The 19,868-nt window shown below is 38.0% G+C and overlaps 1 protein-coding gene across 1 annotated transcript in view; it reads left to right on the forward strand.

Annotated features, from left to right (window-relative positions):
* The window catches only part of LOC306757244 (guanine nucleotide-binding protein G(i) subunit alpha-2-like), a 60,789-nt gene extending 42,051 nt beyond the window's left edge, over nt 1-18,738 (forward strand). Inside the window, exons 2-9 of the mRNA XM_079242227.1 lie at nt 4,309-4,351; nt 8,249-8,390; nt 11,026-11,186; nt 13,550-13,678; nt 15,577-15,706; nt 15,889-16,042; nt 17,440-17,654; nt 17,757-18,738. Of these exons, the coding sequence (XP_079098353.1) occupies nt 4,309-4,351; nt 8,249-8,390; nt 11,026-11,186; nt 13,550-13,678; nt 15,577-15,706; nt 15,889-16,042; nt 17,440-17,630 (950 nt within the window). The 3' untranslated portion in view covers nt 17,631-17,654; nt 17,757-18,738. The remainder of the gene's footprint in view (nt 1-4,308; nt 4,352-8,248; nt 8,391-11,025; nt 11,187-13,549; nt 13,679-15,576; nt 15,707-15,888; nt 16,043-17,439; nt 17,655-17,756) is intronic.
* The last annotated feature ends 1,130 nt before the right edge of the window (nt 18,739-19,868 follow it).

Genomic DNA, 19,868 nt, shown 5'->3' on the forward strand with positions numbered 1-19,868 from the left:
GATATTATTTCATTCTCCAAAAATCATAAATAATTATTTATAAATAATTTATTTTTCTTAGTTGATGGGCAATTTTCTAGTTGTAAGGAAAACATATCAATGTGTCATAATAAACGAAGGAGGAACTCCTACTCTATAATTATGAAGGAAGTGCAGCTTGACAGATTGCCTGGACATAAATGAATATTTTCATATATTTATATTTAATAGTTAAGATGTTCCTCTCGTCAATGCTGAGCTTTAATTTCTACCATCATTTGCTCCCTCGAGCACTTTCTCCTGCTCATCTCCATAAAGAAATTGGCTGTTGCTTGCAAAGGCAGTTGTCATGCTGCCTGAAAAGAGGCGGAGCAGTGTGAATAACTTGTGAGCGGCACCGCTGATTGGAACGGTCCAGGCCTAAACATCAACAGCGGGCCTGTGTTCCCAGCTTGCAGGGACCCACACTGCTGCCCTTGTGTCCTGATCTCAGTCCCTTCAGCGCAGGTCGCACTTGCTCCAAACACATGCACATTTATTCGCACAAATAGTAAATGTCTTAACATCATTGGAGGGGGAATTATTTAAAACATTCAAGGTTAATGAAAATCTGGCTGATGGAGAACAGCACCGCATGATGATGAAGACTGAAGTTGTTTTCTTCAGTTCATCCCAAGTCATGAGACATGATGGTGAACTGTAGCTTTCTTTCTTTTTTTCTTTATGTCGGGACTTGTTGATTTTGTCTTGCTTGACTTAGTAACTAAACTCTAGAGACAATGTGAGCATGTCAGGAATTCCCAGAGGAGTTGGCTGGCAGACTTTCTCACCCCGTTGTGTTTTATCGTTGGTCAAGTCTGGAAGTAGATGGAGGCTTGTCAGTTTGATTCATAGTTTCTGCTGTTGCACAAGAAAATGGAAAATCTTGAGTGGCAAAGGTTTGTTCTTAAAATAACACAATAGTATACTTGTATTGATTCTGACCAACCTTTTGGAGCTTGATCAGTAAACTTAGGGTTTAGAATATTGCATGATGTTAAAAAGCCAATTCATTTCTGGATCATGTTAGAGAATCTCTAAGCTTTGGCCACTTTGTAGTGCTGTGTGCCATTTATAACATTCTCCTTGCCAATACAAATGTGGCTGACAGATTAACCATTAGTGAAGTTATTGGTGTTATTTTGGCAAAGATAGTTTAGAAAACATATTAAAGCTTAAGTATTTTACTCTTTAGCTAACATAAATGCCTTCTTTGCAGATTTTTCACAGTGACATATTTGTTTTTGCAGTGGTGTATTTATGCAGTGCAGCTGACAACTGTTAAAAATGACACCTTACCTGTAAGCTTGTTTGCCTTTGCACACAACTGGCCACTATCTCACATCAGTTTCCTAAATCTTAAATGGAAAAATAAACCATCCCCTGAAGTAATGATTATTGTATTTATATCAGCATGTGGTTCATGATAGCTGCCTGCTCATCTGCAAACAAGATCTGCCTAAATTTATAAACCAGAGGATGTAAAATCAGTGCTTCCACAATGCCTAGTTGCAAGTTTCTAAATCTTAACACTTTACAGAGTGACAACACTAAAATAGATTTGTGCAATTATTCTTATGACAGCTAATGTTAGTTTGTATGTGAATTTTGTAATGTGCATTCAAACAGAACCCTACATACTCATTGTTAATATCATGTGACCCACTTCATCCTGCTGCAGCTAGCACCCTCAGTTAATCATGTGGGCTCCTTGGCACTGGTTCACCTGGCACTATTTCTGTGTTGGTTCTGTTAGTCCCATTGTTACCCATCAGTAACCAAGCCATTTCCTGAGTCTTGCTGGGAGATTTTCAAATTCCCTGCTTTTTTCCCCGAGCACTACACAACCTTATGTTCATACTGGCTTACTTCCTCAAAACTTATTTCACACATCAGTCATACACTGTCGTGTTGTTTCAACATTTTGTCCGTTTCTAATAGATCTGTCAACTTGTCTTATAGAAGTTATTTTAAAGTGCCCAATGGCAGTACTTCTCCCCCTACTCATGTTTTCCTTTCGCTGTTCTTTCTTCATTTTTTCCTCCTGATTGTACACCATGAGTGAGCCGACCACAGCTTTCATACACGTTGTCCTGTTGCTAGGCAGTGACCATAATTCCGCAAACTCAACTTTCCTCCATCTGTTTCTCTGTACAGGCAATATGGTTCCTTATTGTCTGTCAAATAATTCCATTAAATATATTGGTGTTTCTTTTCATCGTAACTCATTTTGAAGTTGTGTGCGCTTGTGTTCATGCAGACACAGCTTAAGGCCTTCATGGTTCAAGAAGAAACGGTGATAATGCAGCTTTAGCCACTGATCAGATGAAGTGTGCCGTGTCAATGTGACAAGATCATTGATATCAGTCCAGCTGTCAGCAGCATGATTCAGGGTCTGCTGTCACAACTCCTCCTCCACAGAACCTCCAGCTAAACACATAAGGACTATATTTACATTCAAGTCATTTCAGCATCAGATTCCACATAGATGAAAACACATGTGATGTTTGCCAGGAGGTTAATTATGTTTGTAATGTCCAGTAAAGATTGTGCTAGTTGTTTATCAAAGCAACAAAGTCATTAAGGTATGTTCCAAACATTGCCAATCACATCTGATTGTTAGCAGCTGCAGGTTTGCTGGGCAAACTCCAAAGGGCATGTTTACTACTTTTAGGAGGTTGTGTGTTTGTGTGTGTGTGTGTGTGTGTAGTAGTGAGAGAAAAGCATGGCCAGTCAGATTCATCCATCATCTGTGTTCTGCCTGTTGGCACAAACTCATATTACAGTCTTGTCCTGGTCTGTTAGTAGTGTAGATGCTTCATTTTTCATATATATATATATATATATATATATATATATATATATATATATATATATATATATATATATATATATATATATATATATATATATATATATATATATATATATATATATATATATATATATATAAAAATCTTATCTCCAGTGTGTGTCACTGTTGGGAGGAATAGAAAAGTTCATAATAGCATACATGATTTTTGTTAATGGCTCAGAATTCTGTCTGTATTTTGACAAAATAACCCTTTAAATGGAGTTCATGTCATCCATTTCTGTCGAATCAGCCTGCATCTTAATTATTCCCCCGTTTCTTAACCATTGGATCTGTTTACAATTTTCCCTGCAGGCTCAGTGCGGTTAGCCGGACAGACATATCTATTTTTTTTTCTTTCCCTTTCTTTCAGCTTAACAATGTGTCCCCCAGACTGAGCAGGAGAAATATGTCATCATTGTATTTTTTTGTGAAAGTATCAATGAAGGCTAAAACTTCCCCACCATGAGGCTGATGTAGAACTGAATCCCATTTTCACTGTGCTGTCAGCTTAGTGTGCTAAGATTAGACCTTTTTGATGCAGTTATGGACTTATATCTAACCTTTGGGGACATAATTTACACTAACATCCCTGTTCTGTCACATATATATATTTGGTTGTTTGTTAAAATTGGTGTAATTTCTAGGTATAATGTGTTCTGATTTATTGGCCCGTGTGAACTCCTAGTCCACAGAAGAGTAGGTGCTGACAGCTGTCTGTGGAAAATTTCTTGGCCTGTTTCTGCCCCCAGGCTTCACAGTGCATGTGTGTGCTGCATGCTGCGTACTTGTGTATTTTGAGGGTCATCCCAGAAAGACTCCACCTCAGGCGAGTGCCAGTGGAGAGTGTACTGTCAGGCACCCCTTGGTGTGTGTGTGTGTGTGTGTGTGTGTGTGTGTGTGTGTGTGTGTGTGTGTGTGTGTGTGTGTGTGTAAGTCTCTGTGTGTGTTGTGTTAAAATTCCTTGTGGCAGATGAGATCTCTCTGGCCGCTGTGGGCTGTTAGAGTAAACATAGCATAGGATTATTAAAAAACAAATAAAGGAAAACACATTGTTTAAGACATTTTTATTCAAACATTAACCATTATAAAATAAGTTGTCTTGAAGGAATCAAAGGGGAAAAGGGTGGCAGGTGGTTTATGCTCATTCAAGTGTTGAGTGCAGCTGCAATGTTTGTGCTGTGAAGGTAGAGAACATTGTATTTACCCTGAAATCAGACCATAGAGACATCTGACACATGAAAAACTTCAGGTATACAACGAGGAAGAACAGGAGACCCTTCCAAGATGGAAATGATCTGAAGCTAAAATCCTGTGGTGTTGGGAGGGGGAGTAAGGTCAGGGTCCAGATGTGAGACAGCCTTGCTGGCTGCCTGTTTACATTTCTCAGCTAACAGGAGCATATTTTTAACCTCTGCCTGTTTTTGTTCTCTCTGCAGGTGCTGGAGAGTCTGGGAAGAGCACCATTGTGAAGCAGATGAAGTGAGTGACTGCTCATTGTTTAGCTTTTCCTCCCATCCCGAATGCCACCTTAATGTGTTTTAATGGAGCATGTGGTTGTAGAATATAAATGCTTTTGATGCTTGTCTAATATTTTATTTTTAGCTGTCATCACACAAAATGAATTAATCTTAAACCTATTCTTATACCTATTTAATTATTTTCTTATTTATCCATATATTTATTTTATTTTAACTTCATTTTAAGATTTGTCCTTCCAGAAATCAACTACCTTCCAGTTGAAGCTTGTTAAACATTTATGCTTGACTGAGTTGGAAAATGATCCCATTATTAAAGACAATATTGGTGCAACATTTAGATGAACTCAATATATTTCTGCATAAATCTTTTCTTAAATCCTTAAAATTTCACTCACTACTTCAAATATGAAGACCTCAATGAAAGCCCCATCAATGCAGAAATAAACTGGCAATATGGAAAAATGTTAACAACCCAACAAAATATGAACAAAGTATGGCATGCTAAAGCTAAAACACACGGCTAGCCAGCTAAAGTCCACAGTTGTGCTACCTCTACCTTCTACCTTTTTGCCATCAGATATCGGATACCTGTTTGTCCAAAGGACACGCCCTCAATTTTGCCAAATTTCAAGATTAGATTGCACCCAAACAAACGAGTTATAAAACCAGTTGTCATAAAGGCCAACTGGAACTATGAAACATAAGATTTGTTTTTGTACCATGCTGTAAATGTGTGTTTCTGCTGTGAAGTTGGCCTTTTTTTAACATAGGAGTCTGTGGGGATTGACTTGGTTTTGGAGCGTCTGCCAGATGAAGGTGGATCTGCTATGTTTGGCATTTCCACATAGGTTTCACTTTTACCAGTCAGAGGTTGACGTATGGTTATTTTCTGTACTGGGAAACTAAAGGCAACTCTGATGAGGACACTCAGACCAGCAACAAATGTCAGCCTGATGTTCTGAAACATGATTATACTTGCTGGGTAGATAAAGAATGAAGTTACACATCCTTATTTGTCCATCTAAGTTTTGTCCAGTGAGAATTTGGAAAATGACCATTTAAATTAGGCTTAATGAAACACGATCAGAGGAGACAGGAGAGCCGCAGCTCCACACTCTGGCTCTCCAGTAGTTCTTTACTAAATAAATCCAGTAACTACATGGACATGCTGTCCTTAAGAACTACAATAGAGCTTTGTTTGCTTAGTTCTTTAGTCCACAAAGCATGACTGTAGTCCAGTGAATAGTTTACTTAGACCAGTGGTTACATGTTTTCTTTTCATTGAATGACTGATTTTTTTTCTTCATTTCAGTTTTTCTCATAATTCAGGGGCTAGCTGAGATTCTGCCAATTCTAGCATCTAGTGATGATGCATTTTATTTGTGATCTCTTTTGAACGTAGAGGTATAAACATTCTAAAGGATTTGTGTATTTCTTCTGTAAGTTTCTGTAAAAACATTATTACTATAAAGGAAAATGCATAATTTTAGTTTAGGTTTAGATTATTTCATTACTGTATAATACATGCATTAAATAAAGAGAAATAAAAAGACACAAAAAAAATCCTGCAAAAAAGATCAATTCCTTGCTGCATTGGATTTTTTTTTAAGGCGCTTCAGCTGTGCAGCAAGACTTGTCAGTCACATCAGCAGCACTAGATCTACAGGTCACTTTTGACTCAGCAATTGTGAAATATTTAAATGAAAATGAAACTGTTCTGAATGTTCATGCAGGGTAATAAGCTACAAAATGCATGACTTTGCCAAATATATCTGGGAGCATTTAGCAGAAGAAGCTTTGTGGGATATACAAAGCTGGTCATTAATAAAGCTGAGTTGGGACTTAAAAAAAAAGTGACGCTTCAAAGCAGAATTCTTGTTTGTTGATCTCTTGCATTACACATCATTTGGTTTTGTTGTGTATTTATATTTGGTTGCAAAATTTTGAAAGAAAAAAAAAAGTTAACATTTTCCATTTTTACAAGATAATGAAACTACATCACCCTGTCGATCTGGATATAGAAACAAATTAAAAAGAAGTGAGAACAAGTGAGCTATTCAAGTGCTTTATAGTTTCATTTGAGCTAAATTGACTCAAGTTATTACTTCTAAAGGGAAGTTCAGGATATCAGGTGCAATAAATGAATAGTTCTAGCAAACAATCACATGTAAATGTGCAGTTTAGTATGTTTACAGATGACAAGATAAACAAAGAAGAAAATAAATTCTGCACCTAGAGCTACGTAAGGTGTGGTTAAGTGTTGACTTGCTTGATAAGCTTTCAGAATGCTTCTGAGATAATTTGTATTGTTTGTATGAGGATGAAAACACCACAGGCTTTCAGTAATTTTGGCTCTGCCTCACAGTGCCTCACAGTGAGCTCACTCGAATTTTAATTAGTTCCCATTCAGCACAGAACACAACTACTGAACATCTTGGCCGCCATGGTTGTGTTTGGTTTCTAGCCGAGCAGCTTCTTTCTCAGACCCATGCTCTTTCAAACACTTTCCCCTTTTTTCTTTTAGTTTCTATGTATACATCTCCAAAAGCATGTTAGGATTTGTTTTAGTTTCTTTCCATAAACTATGTAAAAACTTCTTTCATTTTCAAAGTGCCTCAACCTACAAGTACACACACAGAACCTCATTTTACAGCTTTAGTTTTTAGTTACCAGTTTAAATTCCTCGAGATATGTTAGATTTTTTATGACCAAATAAATAAAAACTCGGTTTTAGTGATGATAAATAGCAGATTTTAAGATTGTTTGTCATGTACATGTTCAATCCAAGGTCAAAAACGCAATGAAATGCTTTGTATGAGAAAAAACTGTTTGACTTGCTAAAATAAGTACTTTTAGTGTGCAGTAACAGCACATGGTAGTAAAAATAAGTAAACAATATAAGTAAGTAAAAAAATGTAAGTAAACTATAAAATAAAATATAATAAGGATAGAAGGTGCAGAAAAGAATGTGTGACGTATTTCACAAGTTGTAAGATTGCTTCCAATGAGTTTTGTATTGCACCTGGGTTGTGGGTCAGGTTATTGCACAGGTGTTAGATAGCACACAGGCAGTAGATAGCAGTTTAGTGCAGAATTATTTAGAGCTCCAGTATTATATGAAAAGTTTTAGTGTTATTGAGAGCATTGACAGGAGTTCAGTGGCCTGACAGCTTGAGGATAGTAGCTCTCTTTGAGACTTTTAGTACGTGCCGGCAGGCTCCAGTATCACCTACCAGATGGTAGCAGATGGAAAAATCCTTGAGCTGGATGAGTATGGTCCTCCTTAGTGATGCTGTGTGCATCACCTGTGTGCATCACTTGTGTGCATCGCCTGTGTGCATACAGTTCATGTTATGATAATTACATTGTGATGTACAATTCTGCAGAATTGTTAGTTTTTCTGTGAAGTATGTTTTATTTATTTATTTATTTTTTTAACTTTTTTTTGTCTTAATTTTAGAATTTGTTTTATTTATTATAGTTTTATAATCTTGTGCTAAAAGGTTATAGTTATAGTGGTTGTTTTGTTGTGTTCGGTTGCCTCACTCAGATAATTGCTATGTACTTTTTAGTATTTTGCTTAATAATAATGTGGACATATGATTATTACACAAAGTTGGTCCTTGAGGGCCGCTGTCCTGCAGGTTTTCCATGTGTCTCTGCTTCAACACACCCGAATCAAATGAAATGGCTCCAACAGCCTATGATGGTTCTGCACAATGACTCATTGATCTAAGTCGGGTGTGTTGCATCGTGGATACCTGTGAAGTCTGCTGGATTGTGGCCCTCGAGGACTGAAGCTGGACACCCCAGATTTATTGTGAAAACTCAGTTTTAACATAAAACCTTCTGTGGTTGTTGCCTTGTTTTAATCATCAGCCTTTTGTGTTTTTTCCAGGATTATCCATGAGGACGGCTACTCAGAAGATGAGCGCAAGCAGTACAGAGCAGTTGTGTACAGCAACACAATCCAGTCTATTATGGCGATCATCAAAGCCATGGCCAACCTCAAGATCGACTACGAGGATGCTAATAGAGAGGTGCGTCTCTGAAATTCACAACTTTTTACAAAGCATCATTCTATGTGACGGTAAAAGATTTTTAATCCTCCTGAAAGGATAGAACAGTTGCAAGAATGTATCTTTCTTCCTAGCTGCTGATAGACACCTTTTTCTTTATTTTCTAAATTCTGACATGTTTTGAAGAGCTACATTTTCATTTAATAGCAGAGCTCTGTTCTAATGGCCAACAAACCTGCAGGAGCCTTGTAATGAGATGGAGCAATGAAGCTGCTCTCAACTCAATGATAAAGAAAAATATCAAGTAATCCTCACCAAATTCTTCATCTGCAGTCATTTTAACCTCCTAAAAAAATGATCCTGGGGGATTTCAGACACCAGGGCTTTTGCAGATGAAGAATAGTCTAAAATGAGGAGGGATCATTTCTACTTGCAAATGAGCTCTTTGGAGCAGCTGCCTGTAGAGATGTGTGTTTTCTGACTTTGAACGCTAAAGGAATCCGTACACAACCACCTTTCAGCCAGGCACCACCCAGGAAACTGATTAAATCGCAGAAATGTGTGTCAGGCGTTACATGTGAGAAGAGATCAAAGAGAAAATCGCATTCCTTCTTCCTCGTTCATAAATCTAAATCATGTATCCCATTTTCAGACATTATTGGAATAATGATTTCCAGTCACCGTTACCAGTATGAGAAAACGTGTCGGAGCCTACATTAAAGCAAATGTGAAGCATGATGGTTGCAGAGAAATGACGATGACTTTCCTTTTTGCACAGTCCAACATCTCATCTAAATGTCACACATTTCCACTCATCCTGTTTGTTTCACCGAATTTTAATTTATATCCGTCTTTCTCAGCACATCCAGGCAGGTGAACACAGATTGGTTTTCTTTTTTTTTTTTTTTGTTGTTGTTTTTTTTTTGTTTTTTTTGTTTTTTTTTGTGTGTGAATGCACCAGGATTGCTTCAGCCAAGGTAGAGGGATGATTTATACAGTCGCACAAATTTCTGCATCTTAAGTTCCACCTTGCTGCACTGGGGCCTGAAAACCCCGTGAGGTTTTCATGCATTGAAAGATGTTCTCATGGTGACAAGAAATAACTATTATTAAGTTTTATTTCACATTTAATGTGTGACTTTTGTTATGGAAGGTACAGACTAATGCCTTAATTTCTTAAAAAATATAATCTGTGCCAGGTCCTAACACACAAAGAGCTCTCAGTACTCTAATTTATCTACCTTAAGTTGATCAAAGCAAACAGTTTATGAAATGTTAGAACATACCGAGTGTATGTATTTATTCCTCTTTGGGGTGTCAGCTCAGATAGAAACTAGAAGTATCTTTAACGTTAGTCTTGGATATTGGTATAATCTTCTTCTTGGCTGTTCTGTGAGCTGGTTAAGGAGTGTGTGCAGTAAATGTGGATTAGTCCTGTTATTCTCCCTCATTATTCTTCATTTTGTTCTTCTAACATCCACAAAGAACAGTTGGTATTATTACAAGATTTAATTGCTACATTGTGCACATTAAACAGCACCATGTGGTATGCTAACCTACTGTGATCCACAGCTGAAACTCACTGGAGGATCAGGTAATGGTTAACCAGTACGTGGAACTCAACCCTCAGTAACATCAAAAGTTTATGTAACTTATTGTCCAGTGTCAAACACTGAGGGTCAGAACTTTGCAGTACTACTCAGTGCTGCTGCTGTAGCTTTAGATATACACACAAGAATGTACAGGCAGCAATTTTGTTTTATTTGTTTATTTATTTATTTATTTTATTTCATTTTATTTATTAATAATTATTCCGTTCAACTAATGGCTGCCTCAGTTTAGTAATAGCCTGGTTTAACTGGACTTCTGGACATACACACTTACCCAGGAAGACAATATAACTTCCAGTTAGGAATATCTTTTATAACTCCTGCAATGTTATTACTTCTTATAAGTCTTAAGTCTTGGTTCCATAGTAAGTTAAAGTCAGCGTGTTTACTGACGTCATATGCAGCAGTTTCTGATTCCTCTGTTTTAACCATCATTTGGCCTGTTTTTCATGCAGATGAATGCATCATTTTTCTTTGTCTATGGATCATTTTCTTCGCCTGCTGTGTCATATTGATTTGTATGGAGATTGCACAACTATGACAAAAAGAAAGTACATGATATGGAATGAAAAGTTTCTTTTTTTTTTTCTTTTGTGAGAAAAACTAGCCAGGTTATTCAGAGAGGAAATGCCTCAGGAATCCCCAGAATAACAGCAAGTTGGCAAAGTGGGAATCCAACAATCCCCTGTTGTTGCAGATCTATTTGAAGAAAATCAGTTTTTCACACTAGTCCACTAGTTCACACTGTTTTTGCTTTTTTTTTTTTTTTTTTGCTGTTTTGTTTTTCTTTTCTTTCTTATTGCTGTTTCACTCTCAGTGAAATAGTTTTCTTCAGTCCTTTTGTTGCAATTATGAGCTCCTGCTTGTCACAAGAAAACACTTGCCATTTGGGAAGAAAGTCCTCTACAAAACATCTTCATGCCTTTCACCCCATTGCCATAAAAAGAAAAATGAGGCTTAATAAACCGCTTTTAAAAAAAAAAAAAAAAAAAGAGGCTCGTAACTAATGACATGTTTGTGCGTGTGTGTTTATCTGCTCTCATTAGGAAGATGCCCGCCAGCTGTTTTCGCTGTCTGCATCTGCAGAGGAGCAGGGCATGCTGCAAGAAGACTTGGCTAACGTCATCCAGCGGCTTTGGGCTGACGGTGGCGTGCAGAGCTGCTTCACACGGGCCCGAGAGTACCAGCTCAATGACTCCGCAGCATAGTGAGTTCAACTTGAAGTAACAACATGCTTATTGGGGGGATTATGTCTGGACATAACTGCATAGTTCTCCTCTAAAAAACTATGAGAGATGGATTTTCTGTTTCCTTTAAAATCCCTTCAATCTATACATCACCTGTAGCGCTACATATCTGGTGCAACAAAGGCAATTTTTTTTGTTGTAGTACTTCTATCCAAAACTCACAGGATGGTGAGTTTAAAGCAGCCACTTGATTATTAATGCATCATTCCACTTAAGCTTCCTCCTATGATCCAGTTTAATCTTTCTGGAATACCTAAAACATGAATGCCTTGTTTTTACAAGTGTTTGTGCCTTTGAAGATGAGTGTTGCGAATCTGTTGAAGCAGCTTAGTCCGTCTCAGCTTCGCTGTGAAGGTCTTAATTATCTCAATGACCCTCATCTCTTGAGTGCTCTGTTTGCTGGCCACATTTTCCCCATCTGCCAGTAGAGCGACAGTGAAGACATTCGGGGCAGATGTGAGACTCTGCTGGTAAGAGGTGAGAGGTTGTTATCTCTCGAACCCTCAGGGATGCACCACTGCTCAGATATGTGAGTCTGTAGAATACAAAAATTTGTTCTCCGCCACCTGCCTGCAAGCTGCAACAGGAATGAATTGAGCTGATTGGTGTTTAATAAAAGAGGCCGTTGATAATACTGTAATACCTCCAGACTGAGCTGTAAGCTGTCAGGGGAGTGCTGAGTGTTTTACAAATGATTGCTCAGCAGTCAGATCAGTGTTGAACTGCCAGAGAAGGTGATATTGCTCCTTGTGTTTGTTACCCGATGTAATCATACCTTCTCCATCGCTGCTGAGTGTCCTGAATACACACTGTAAGGACAAGAGTGGGCAATATACGCTTTCACCATAACTTTCCAGAGTACTGGGAGAGTAGGTTGATATAAAGGAGTGTAAAGAAGTATGACACTGTGCTTTTAAATCATGACATCTTGATGAGAACCAGAGAAGGAAAGTGAAAGATGAAGTGCGAGTTTCTTTCCCATGTAATTGTTCTGTGGCATGCAGCATTTCTCTGTTTTGGTTCAAGCAAACAAGACTGTAGAAAACATGTTCAGATGGTTTCTGCATCACTTGTAAAACAATTATTTGTCTTTTGCGGAGTCTTGATCACGCTTCAGAGTGTTGAAAACCAAGTTTTTATTTCCTTTGTGGGTTCAAACACAATGACCAAATCAAGCATGATGAAGTCTGATGTGTGCTCTACAAAAGCAGCCTAAAGCGCACTCTGTAGGGAGTAGGATTATGATTAAACTGTCAGACACATGGTATGAAGTAGTGGTGTGAAGGATCAAATATTTGCACTTAGGCTGTGGTGTCCCTGGGATTACATTCAGTCCATGTTTTTTTCTGAAGCTGAATACCATGTCAAAGTCTGACAGAATAAAGGATGGCCCTCTAACCTTTTGTGTGATAAATCCTTTGAAATGAGTTGAACAAAACGCTGTCTTGTTGTAAGCAACAGCATAAAAGAGATTCATCTGCGTTTTCCCCGGCATGATTTTACATCAGTGATGGAGCGTAACTTCGTCATTACCAGCAAGGGGAAATTCAACAGCTGCCAGAATTATTTATCACTCTTTTTGCTTTTAACTTAAGGCTAAAAGTGTTGTTTTAGTGGAAGCCTTAACTGTGATAAATGTGAGTTTTCAGTTGGTTTGGAAGAGTTTTGTGCTGAATACTAATCGCATATAATTTGATCAATTTTTATGTCAGGTTCTTTCTGATGGCAGAGGTGGCAAAACTGTAACACATCTGTTAAATGTGTGTATTTAGCAGCAGGATTAGTTTGTATTGTTGGAGATAAACATTATCCAGTGTCCAGACTGTTGGGGGGGAATACTTTTCTTCTTTTTTTTTTTTTTTTCTTTCAGAAAGAATCTTGTACATAAGTGAATGTTTTTAAGACTTCGAACTCTACTGTCATGGTTGAGACAAAGAAGCATTAAATTGTCATCATAATCATTTATCACAAACAGTTAAAATGTGGGAAATTATCTATAAAGTGAACAATTTAAGACATCTGGCATGCTATGCTATGACAATGATTTTTTTTTCTTCCTCTTTTTCTTTTCATTGAGTATCATTAAGAAAATCAAATAACCATTTATTGGAGCGTTATGTTTCTTAAAAAAGAAAAAAAGGGACAGATATAAAAAGGGACAGATATTACAATAAATGTTCTTTTTCGTGCTCCTTTTCGATCATGGTGAAGAAATTCAGCATTTTCTTGCATCTTATTGTTGTATGATACCTAAACATCCTGTGTGAAAAAAGACAGTTTACCACTTTTTAAATGTACTAATACATTTGTGTCCTCCCACCAGCTACCTTAATGACCTGGAGAGGATAGCCAAGTCAGATTACATCCCTACGCAGCAAGACGTGCTGCGAACCCGTGTTAAAACCACCGGCATCGTGGAAACACATTTCACTTTCAAGGACCTGCACTTCAAGTGAGACTTCTTCTCATACGTTTTCTCAGCAAAGCTGGAACTCCTTTACAAAGCACAGCTGAAAAATTCATGCAAATGAATTGTGCAGCTCAATATTTCATTTCATTTCACCTGCGAAAGGTATGAAGCAGTAAGAACCTCTTCAGTCCCACCCTTTAAGTCATGCTTTGAATGGGTCAGGACTTAGTCTGACCATCATCTGGTTATAACACTTGTAAAGAATCAGAATAGAAAAAGCATCTTTTTTAAAACTGTTTTTGCCATTTCCTTCCATCGTGTCGCATCTGAGATCAATGCAGGCGAAGAAACGTTAAAGCCCATTGATCTTAAGACTTGCACAGGCCTCCACTTTGAAAACTAAGTTAAAATCTATATGAAAGCATGATGTTGGCATCTTTGGACTCAAACTACTTACAGAAAGTTGGGGATGTTCAACGTTTTGGGTGAAATTTAGAAAAAAAAAAAGTAAAATGTTGAAGCTACTCAGAAAGTAAATTATGAATTTCCTGAATGTCAAACATTTTTCCATTATGCATAGTTTCCTTTTGTAAAAAATGTGTTTAATGACACCAAAGTTTTGGTTTTCAAAGTGTTTATCTCAAATACATTGAATAATCCATTCCATTAGGAAAATATACAAGTGCACGTTGCTCACATGCAGAAACAATCAGGAGATAAGAAACCCTGTTATCCCACTAACAGTGCATGTGTGTGTGGGGTTTTTGTGCCTGAACAGTCACCAGTGTAGCACTGAACACGGGCTGTGCTGCTTGCTTGTTCATGTACCGGCAATCTTTCACCATACTTCTCAGAAGACGTTCTGTGGCCGCATCTTCTTTACTGGCTGTCACTGATTCCTCTTTGTTATTGTCATGCAACAGAAGCTCATTGTACTTTTAATCTGATTTAGAGTCTGGGCTCCTGATCACAAGCTAAAGATACTTTCTGGGGAGTCCAATTTTTACTAAATATACATTGTACCTGTATGTCATTTGTATTTTAATTAATTTGCAAAAATATAAAATAGTGACTTCACAATGAAAACTGTAAGAGAAAAAAAAAAAACGTTTTTTTTTTTTTAATCCAACTTCTAAAAGCATTAAGTTGGACATAGTTAGTATTTTATTTCATCCTTACTGATGAGTGCCACTATATGAATTACTGACTTATTTAATATTTCACATTCCTGCTTTGACAAACTGCATTCATTTGTGAAAGACATAAACTTCATTTAGTCAAAAGTGTTTACCTCCTCCTGCCTCGTCAGCGCAGCGCTGTATGATACAGAAAGCAACTTGTGTTGGAGATGAGTTAAGCAGTGCGAAGTGTGTCACTGTTACAGTGAGCTCTGCTCGCTCAGCCTCAAGCTGACTATCCAAAAGAGTCAAAGCACCACTGCAATGAGCCAAATTCTATGAAGCGATAATTGCTTCGCAGGAAGACTGACGTGTCATGGAGAAAGCCTCTCTCTCTCTCTCTCTAACGTCACGCTCTACCTTTAGCTGCCAGGATGATGAAAATCTTGAGTGTGGCACTTTGCATATCAGCGTCCTCTTTTGTCCATATAAGACCACCTCTTCATGAATAAGTCATACAGGATTTTAGAGGGGGGAAAAAAACGCCTATTGCCACCTTTCCTCTGCTAGTCTTAAGCCCTCCTGTTACCACGGCAACAGTACGGTTCTAAAATGCCAGCAGAAGCCGAGGAAACAATGCCTGAGAAGCAGACATCCTGTCCTTACGACAGGCCTTGGAGGGAGGGAGGGACCTTCAAGCAGTTGGTTTTTCTGGCAGTTTGAAAAAGTGCCGCTTCTTCTGCGCTCACCCGTCTGTCATCTCATAAAAACATGTTTACACTCTGTGTGTGTGTGTGTGTGTGTGTGTGTGTGTCTGTGCAGGATGTTTGATGTTGGAGGCCAGCGGTCCGAAAGGAAGAAGTGGATCCACTGCTTTGAGGGGGTCACAGCCATCATCTTCTGTGTAGCCATGAGTGCTTATGACCTGGTGCTGGCAGAGGATGAGGAGATGGTGAGTGAAGCATCTCCTTCTTAGGCTTAAAGCCACTGCCTCGCTTGCATTTGCTAGCAGCGCCTGAGACGGTGTACATGGGATGGGGAGGCTGGAGTTTCAGTGAACTTACTTCCTTTGTGTGCCCTAACTGTGTTCTCTAATAATCTTTTCATCTCCACACTTGTTCCTTTCCCACCCAGAACCGGATGCATGAGAGCATGAAGCTGTTTGACTCCATCTGCAACAACAAGTGGTTCACAGAGACGTCCATCATCCTGTTCCTGAACAAGAAGGACCTGTTTGAGCAGAAGATCGCCCACAGCTCTCTGACCATCTGCTTCCCAGAGTACACCGGTAATACAGAAGAGTGATTCTGTAAAGTCTGCGTTAACGATATGCATGTAGCTACTCCTGCTCTGTGAAACACGCGTGCTGCCTCTCACCTTTGCTGCACAGATTCCTAAACTACTTTTTTTCTCTCCTCATTCGCAGTAAATTTAATTGAAGCTCTAGAGCTGTTGTGTATTTTCTGGCGTCCAAGAGAGATCCACAACTAGATGGTAGAATGGTCTGAATGGTCACTTATTTTAATGTACGTAGCTTTTACGGAAGTGGAATTTTGATCTTGGTTTTAGTTAAATTTAACTTCTTTCTTCTTGCATGAGAATACTAAAACAAGAATTCATATCCCCCCAGTTTGTAACCGTCGGGGTTTACCTCTCCCTCAAAGATCTCAGAAAAAAAAGTCAGAGGTTACATTACAACTAGTGCAGACGTAATGACCAAATGCCCTGACTCATCTGGTGGTAGTGGAAGATTTGCCTTTATGTACAAGGTGTCTCCATGAAGCATGAAATGAGTAACACTTGCAACGTTTACATGGGAGTTTTAATTCCAGTTTAATTCTGAATAAAAGTTAATTCCACTTTAACCTGATGAAAAACAACCATGTAAACACTGAATTCCAAATGCAAATTTCTATTCAGGATTAAACTTAATTCCGATGTAAGTGGTTGGTTTATTCGCATTTTAACTCCGAACTATTTATTTCCTCTGTCATGTAAACCTTTATTCCGCTCTAATTTAATACCGGTCGTTCTGCGCATGCTCGTTACCTTGTCCTGTCCCGATGACGCGCATTGTTTTGCCTCCCGTGTTCAGTGGTCTATCTTTCTTCTCCTTCTCAGTTGCTTCAAACAGTGAAGTAGTATGCTCATGTTGTGGTGCTACTTTAAATTTATAATAAAAATAGTGGTGAAACTGGAAGTTATTATGTAGTTTTTACAAGTTATGACTGAAAAGACGAGAAGCAGGGAGCTAACTTTGTTCATTTCCAGTAATTGCCATATGTCATGTGCACCCTTTGTCCAATCAGAACCCTTCCCAACCCACCACTCTAAAGAGGAATCAAGTGAGGACGTGTTTCACGTAAACCTTCATTTTGATGTAAACTCTTAGGAGAATACGTTAATTCTGAATTATTTCATTCCGGATTATTATTTTTTAATTAAAATACGTCATTTAACCTTACGACACATTTTATGATGTACTGCGGAAATTAACATTAGTTTAAATAGATAACTGATGATAAAAAAGGAGACTTGTAAAAAGGGGAATGAGTTGGCATTGTAAGTGTTTACATCCAGTTAGAATAAATTTCATCATATTTTAGGAATAAGTGAGGGTTTTTCTCTGACCTGAAAGGAATTGTAGAAGAAAACATATAAATATCTACTTCATCTCTCTGTCAGGCCCCAACAAGTACGAGGAGGCTCAGTCATACATCCAGTCTAAATTCGAAGACCTGAACAAGAAGAAGGACACCAAGGAAATCTACCCCCACTTCACCTGCGCCACTGACACCAAGAACGTGCAGTTTGTGTTCGACGCCGTCACCGATGTCATCATCAAGAACAACCTGAAGGACTGTGGCCTCTTCTAAAAACCAATTTGAGAAAGAGTCAAGGTGAGGTGAAAGAATTGTCTCCATTGTTCGAACTTCTCATGGGTCTTTCACGGAAGCCTGATGGAAATGTCTGACTTGTCTTTTTTTATGTGTGTGTTTTAGATTACTTGAACATTTCTGATGACCGGGGGAACATAGACACATGATGAATGACTGCACCATCCCATCACGATTTCTGCTTCAATCTGTGTTTTATAAAGACACCTGAGAGACTGAAAACCCGACGGGCCTTGCAGAATTCCAATGATCCAGATGCTTGTATTATTAACTCTTTAGGCAATGACCACAAAAATCAACATATATTCTATTTTTCTTGTTTTTTTATTTTTTATTTTCAATTACTAGAGGAGGGAAATGCAAACTTTTTTTTTATATAAATGCAAACATATTACTTTTAGAGATCCTAATGTGCAGATTATTCATCTTTAATCACATGAACCTTATTTTTGAAGACATGAAGTACAGGCATGGGCATAAAATGAATAATAAAAGGAAAGCGTGTGTTTTTTTTTTTCCGTTTTTTTTTTAATGCTTACATGAGTTCATCATTCATAGCCTAACCGTATATTGCTCTGCATGACTCCACATGACGACTATTAGCTCTGTAATCTGCACAAATTATCTAACATTCCTACAAAAAATATAAAAAGAGAAAGTTTTTTAAAAAACAAAATTAAAAAATGGTTTCACCTGCTGGGGAAATTGTGGCAAAATTCTAACATATATTTAAAGTATGTGTGTACCTAACGTTCTATCACTTTTTATAGTACCATTTCTGTGTCTGTTGCAGTATGTTTGTGCCTTTACTTCTGTTTACAGCCAGTTGCTAGATATACTTTCAGTAACGTTCAACCTACTGTGCGTCTAAACATATTCTTCCATTCTATGCATAGCATCTTTTTGTGATTTATTAATGAGAGGCTAAATCTAATTCAGAAAAAAATGGTTACTGTTTCTGGTAAATAAAATCCTTCGAAAGTCCTTTATGATTTAATTTAAATAAAAGTAGACACCGACCGACTCCTGAATGCTTTCCCTCTCTGTTTTGTCTGATGTACATTTTTCCACAGTGGTGTTTTTGTAAGTTGCTTTCCTTCCTGTTTCTGATCATGATAGATGTAAATGAGCAGCTTTGACACAAAATTAATAAATTTGCTCTTTGAATCATTTTCAGCGGCACGCAGATTTCCACAGACTGACACTGCCATCTACTGGACATATAGATGCAAAGCATCAAATCAAATCAAAATGACATGTTTTACTTTTTCTACTTTGTTTTCTTGCATTTTCTCTGAGGAAGCTGGCAAGTGGCCCACAGACATGCACCTACTTTAAAACACATAAAAGTTATGGCATATGCAAATATGAATATTACTCTCACAGCAAAAGCACGTGACCTCTATGATGCCAATGCTGTGTTTACAACATGCTTCACCATATGTGCACCCTGATGGCATATCAAGTAGCTGGGAGGCTTTCATTGGTGTAAAACTGCGTACACATACAAGAATGATGGTTAGCTTAATGCATCAAATTCTTACCAGACTCATCCTACCACCCCCAGTCTGATCTCCGCTGCACTTATTCTCAGACCGATCAGAAACTGGTGATGGTGAATTATTTAGAGCTGCAGAGACAGCCAACAAGAAAACCAGCTGCATTAACTCTTCAATGTGTATTTATGCTTTTTAAATTATCAAATATAGGCCTTTGTAGAAAAACAAAGTTTTTGTGAAGCTTGGACTGCAGGTCATAAATTAAGATGTGAAAGCAGATGGCATGTCATGTTAATCAGCATCTAAAACAAAGGTTTAGTGTGGCATCAACAGCCTCATTCACATGGATTACCACAACTGGCTCAATAGATTGGCCCTCTTGTGTTTTAAAGCAACCTATTCACTCTGTTATCATTCCCTAAACGCTCATGCATCTTTAACTGCTGACAATATGCTCCAACACTTCATCAATTTGATTCCTATTCTTTGATTAGTGACTGATATGGTCGGCGCCGGCAGCTTAGCAGGATAAATGTCTGAGATACTGGTGTGTCTGAGAAAAAGCTTTTCATTGTCAGTAGTAGAGAACGACAAGCTGTTTGCATTAGCCCTAAGAATACTGAAAGTTTCCTCTTGGGTCTAAAAGCTGGAATAAAACACATTCTGTTGAGGGTTGCTGTTTTTATTTCTTCTATAAAATACATATGAGCATCGTCAC

Source organism: Telmatherina bonti (genome assembly GCF_933228915.1).
Source record: "Telmatherina bonti genome assembly, chromosome: 6".
NCBI lineage: Eukaryota > Metazoa > Chordata > Actinopteri > Atheriniformes > Telmatherinidae > Telmatherina > Telmatherina bonti.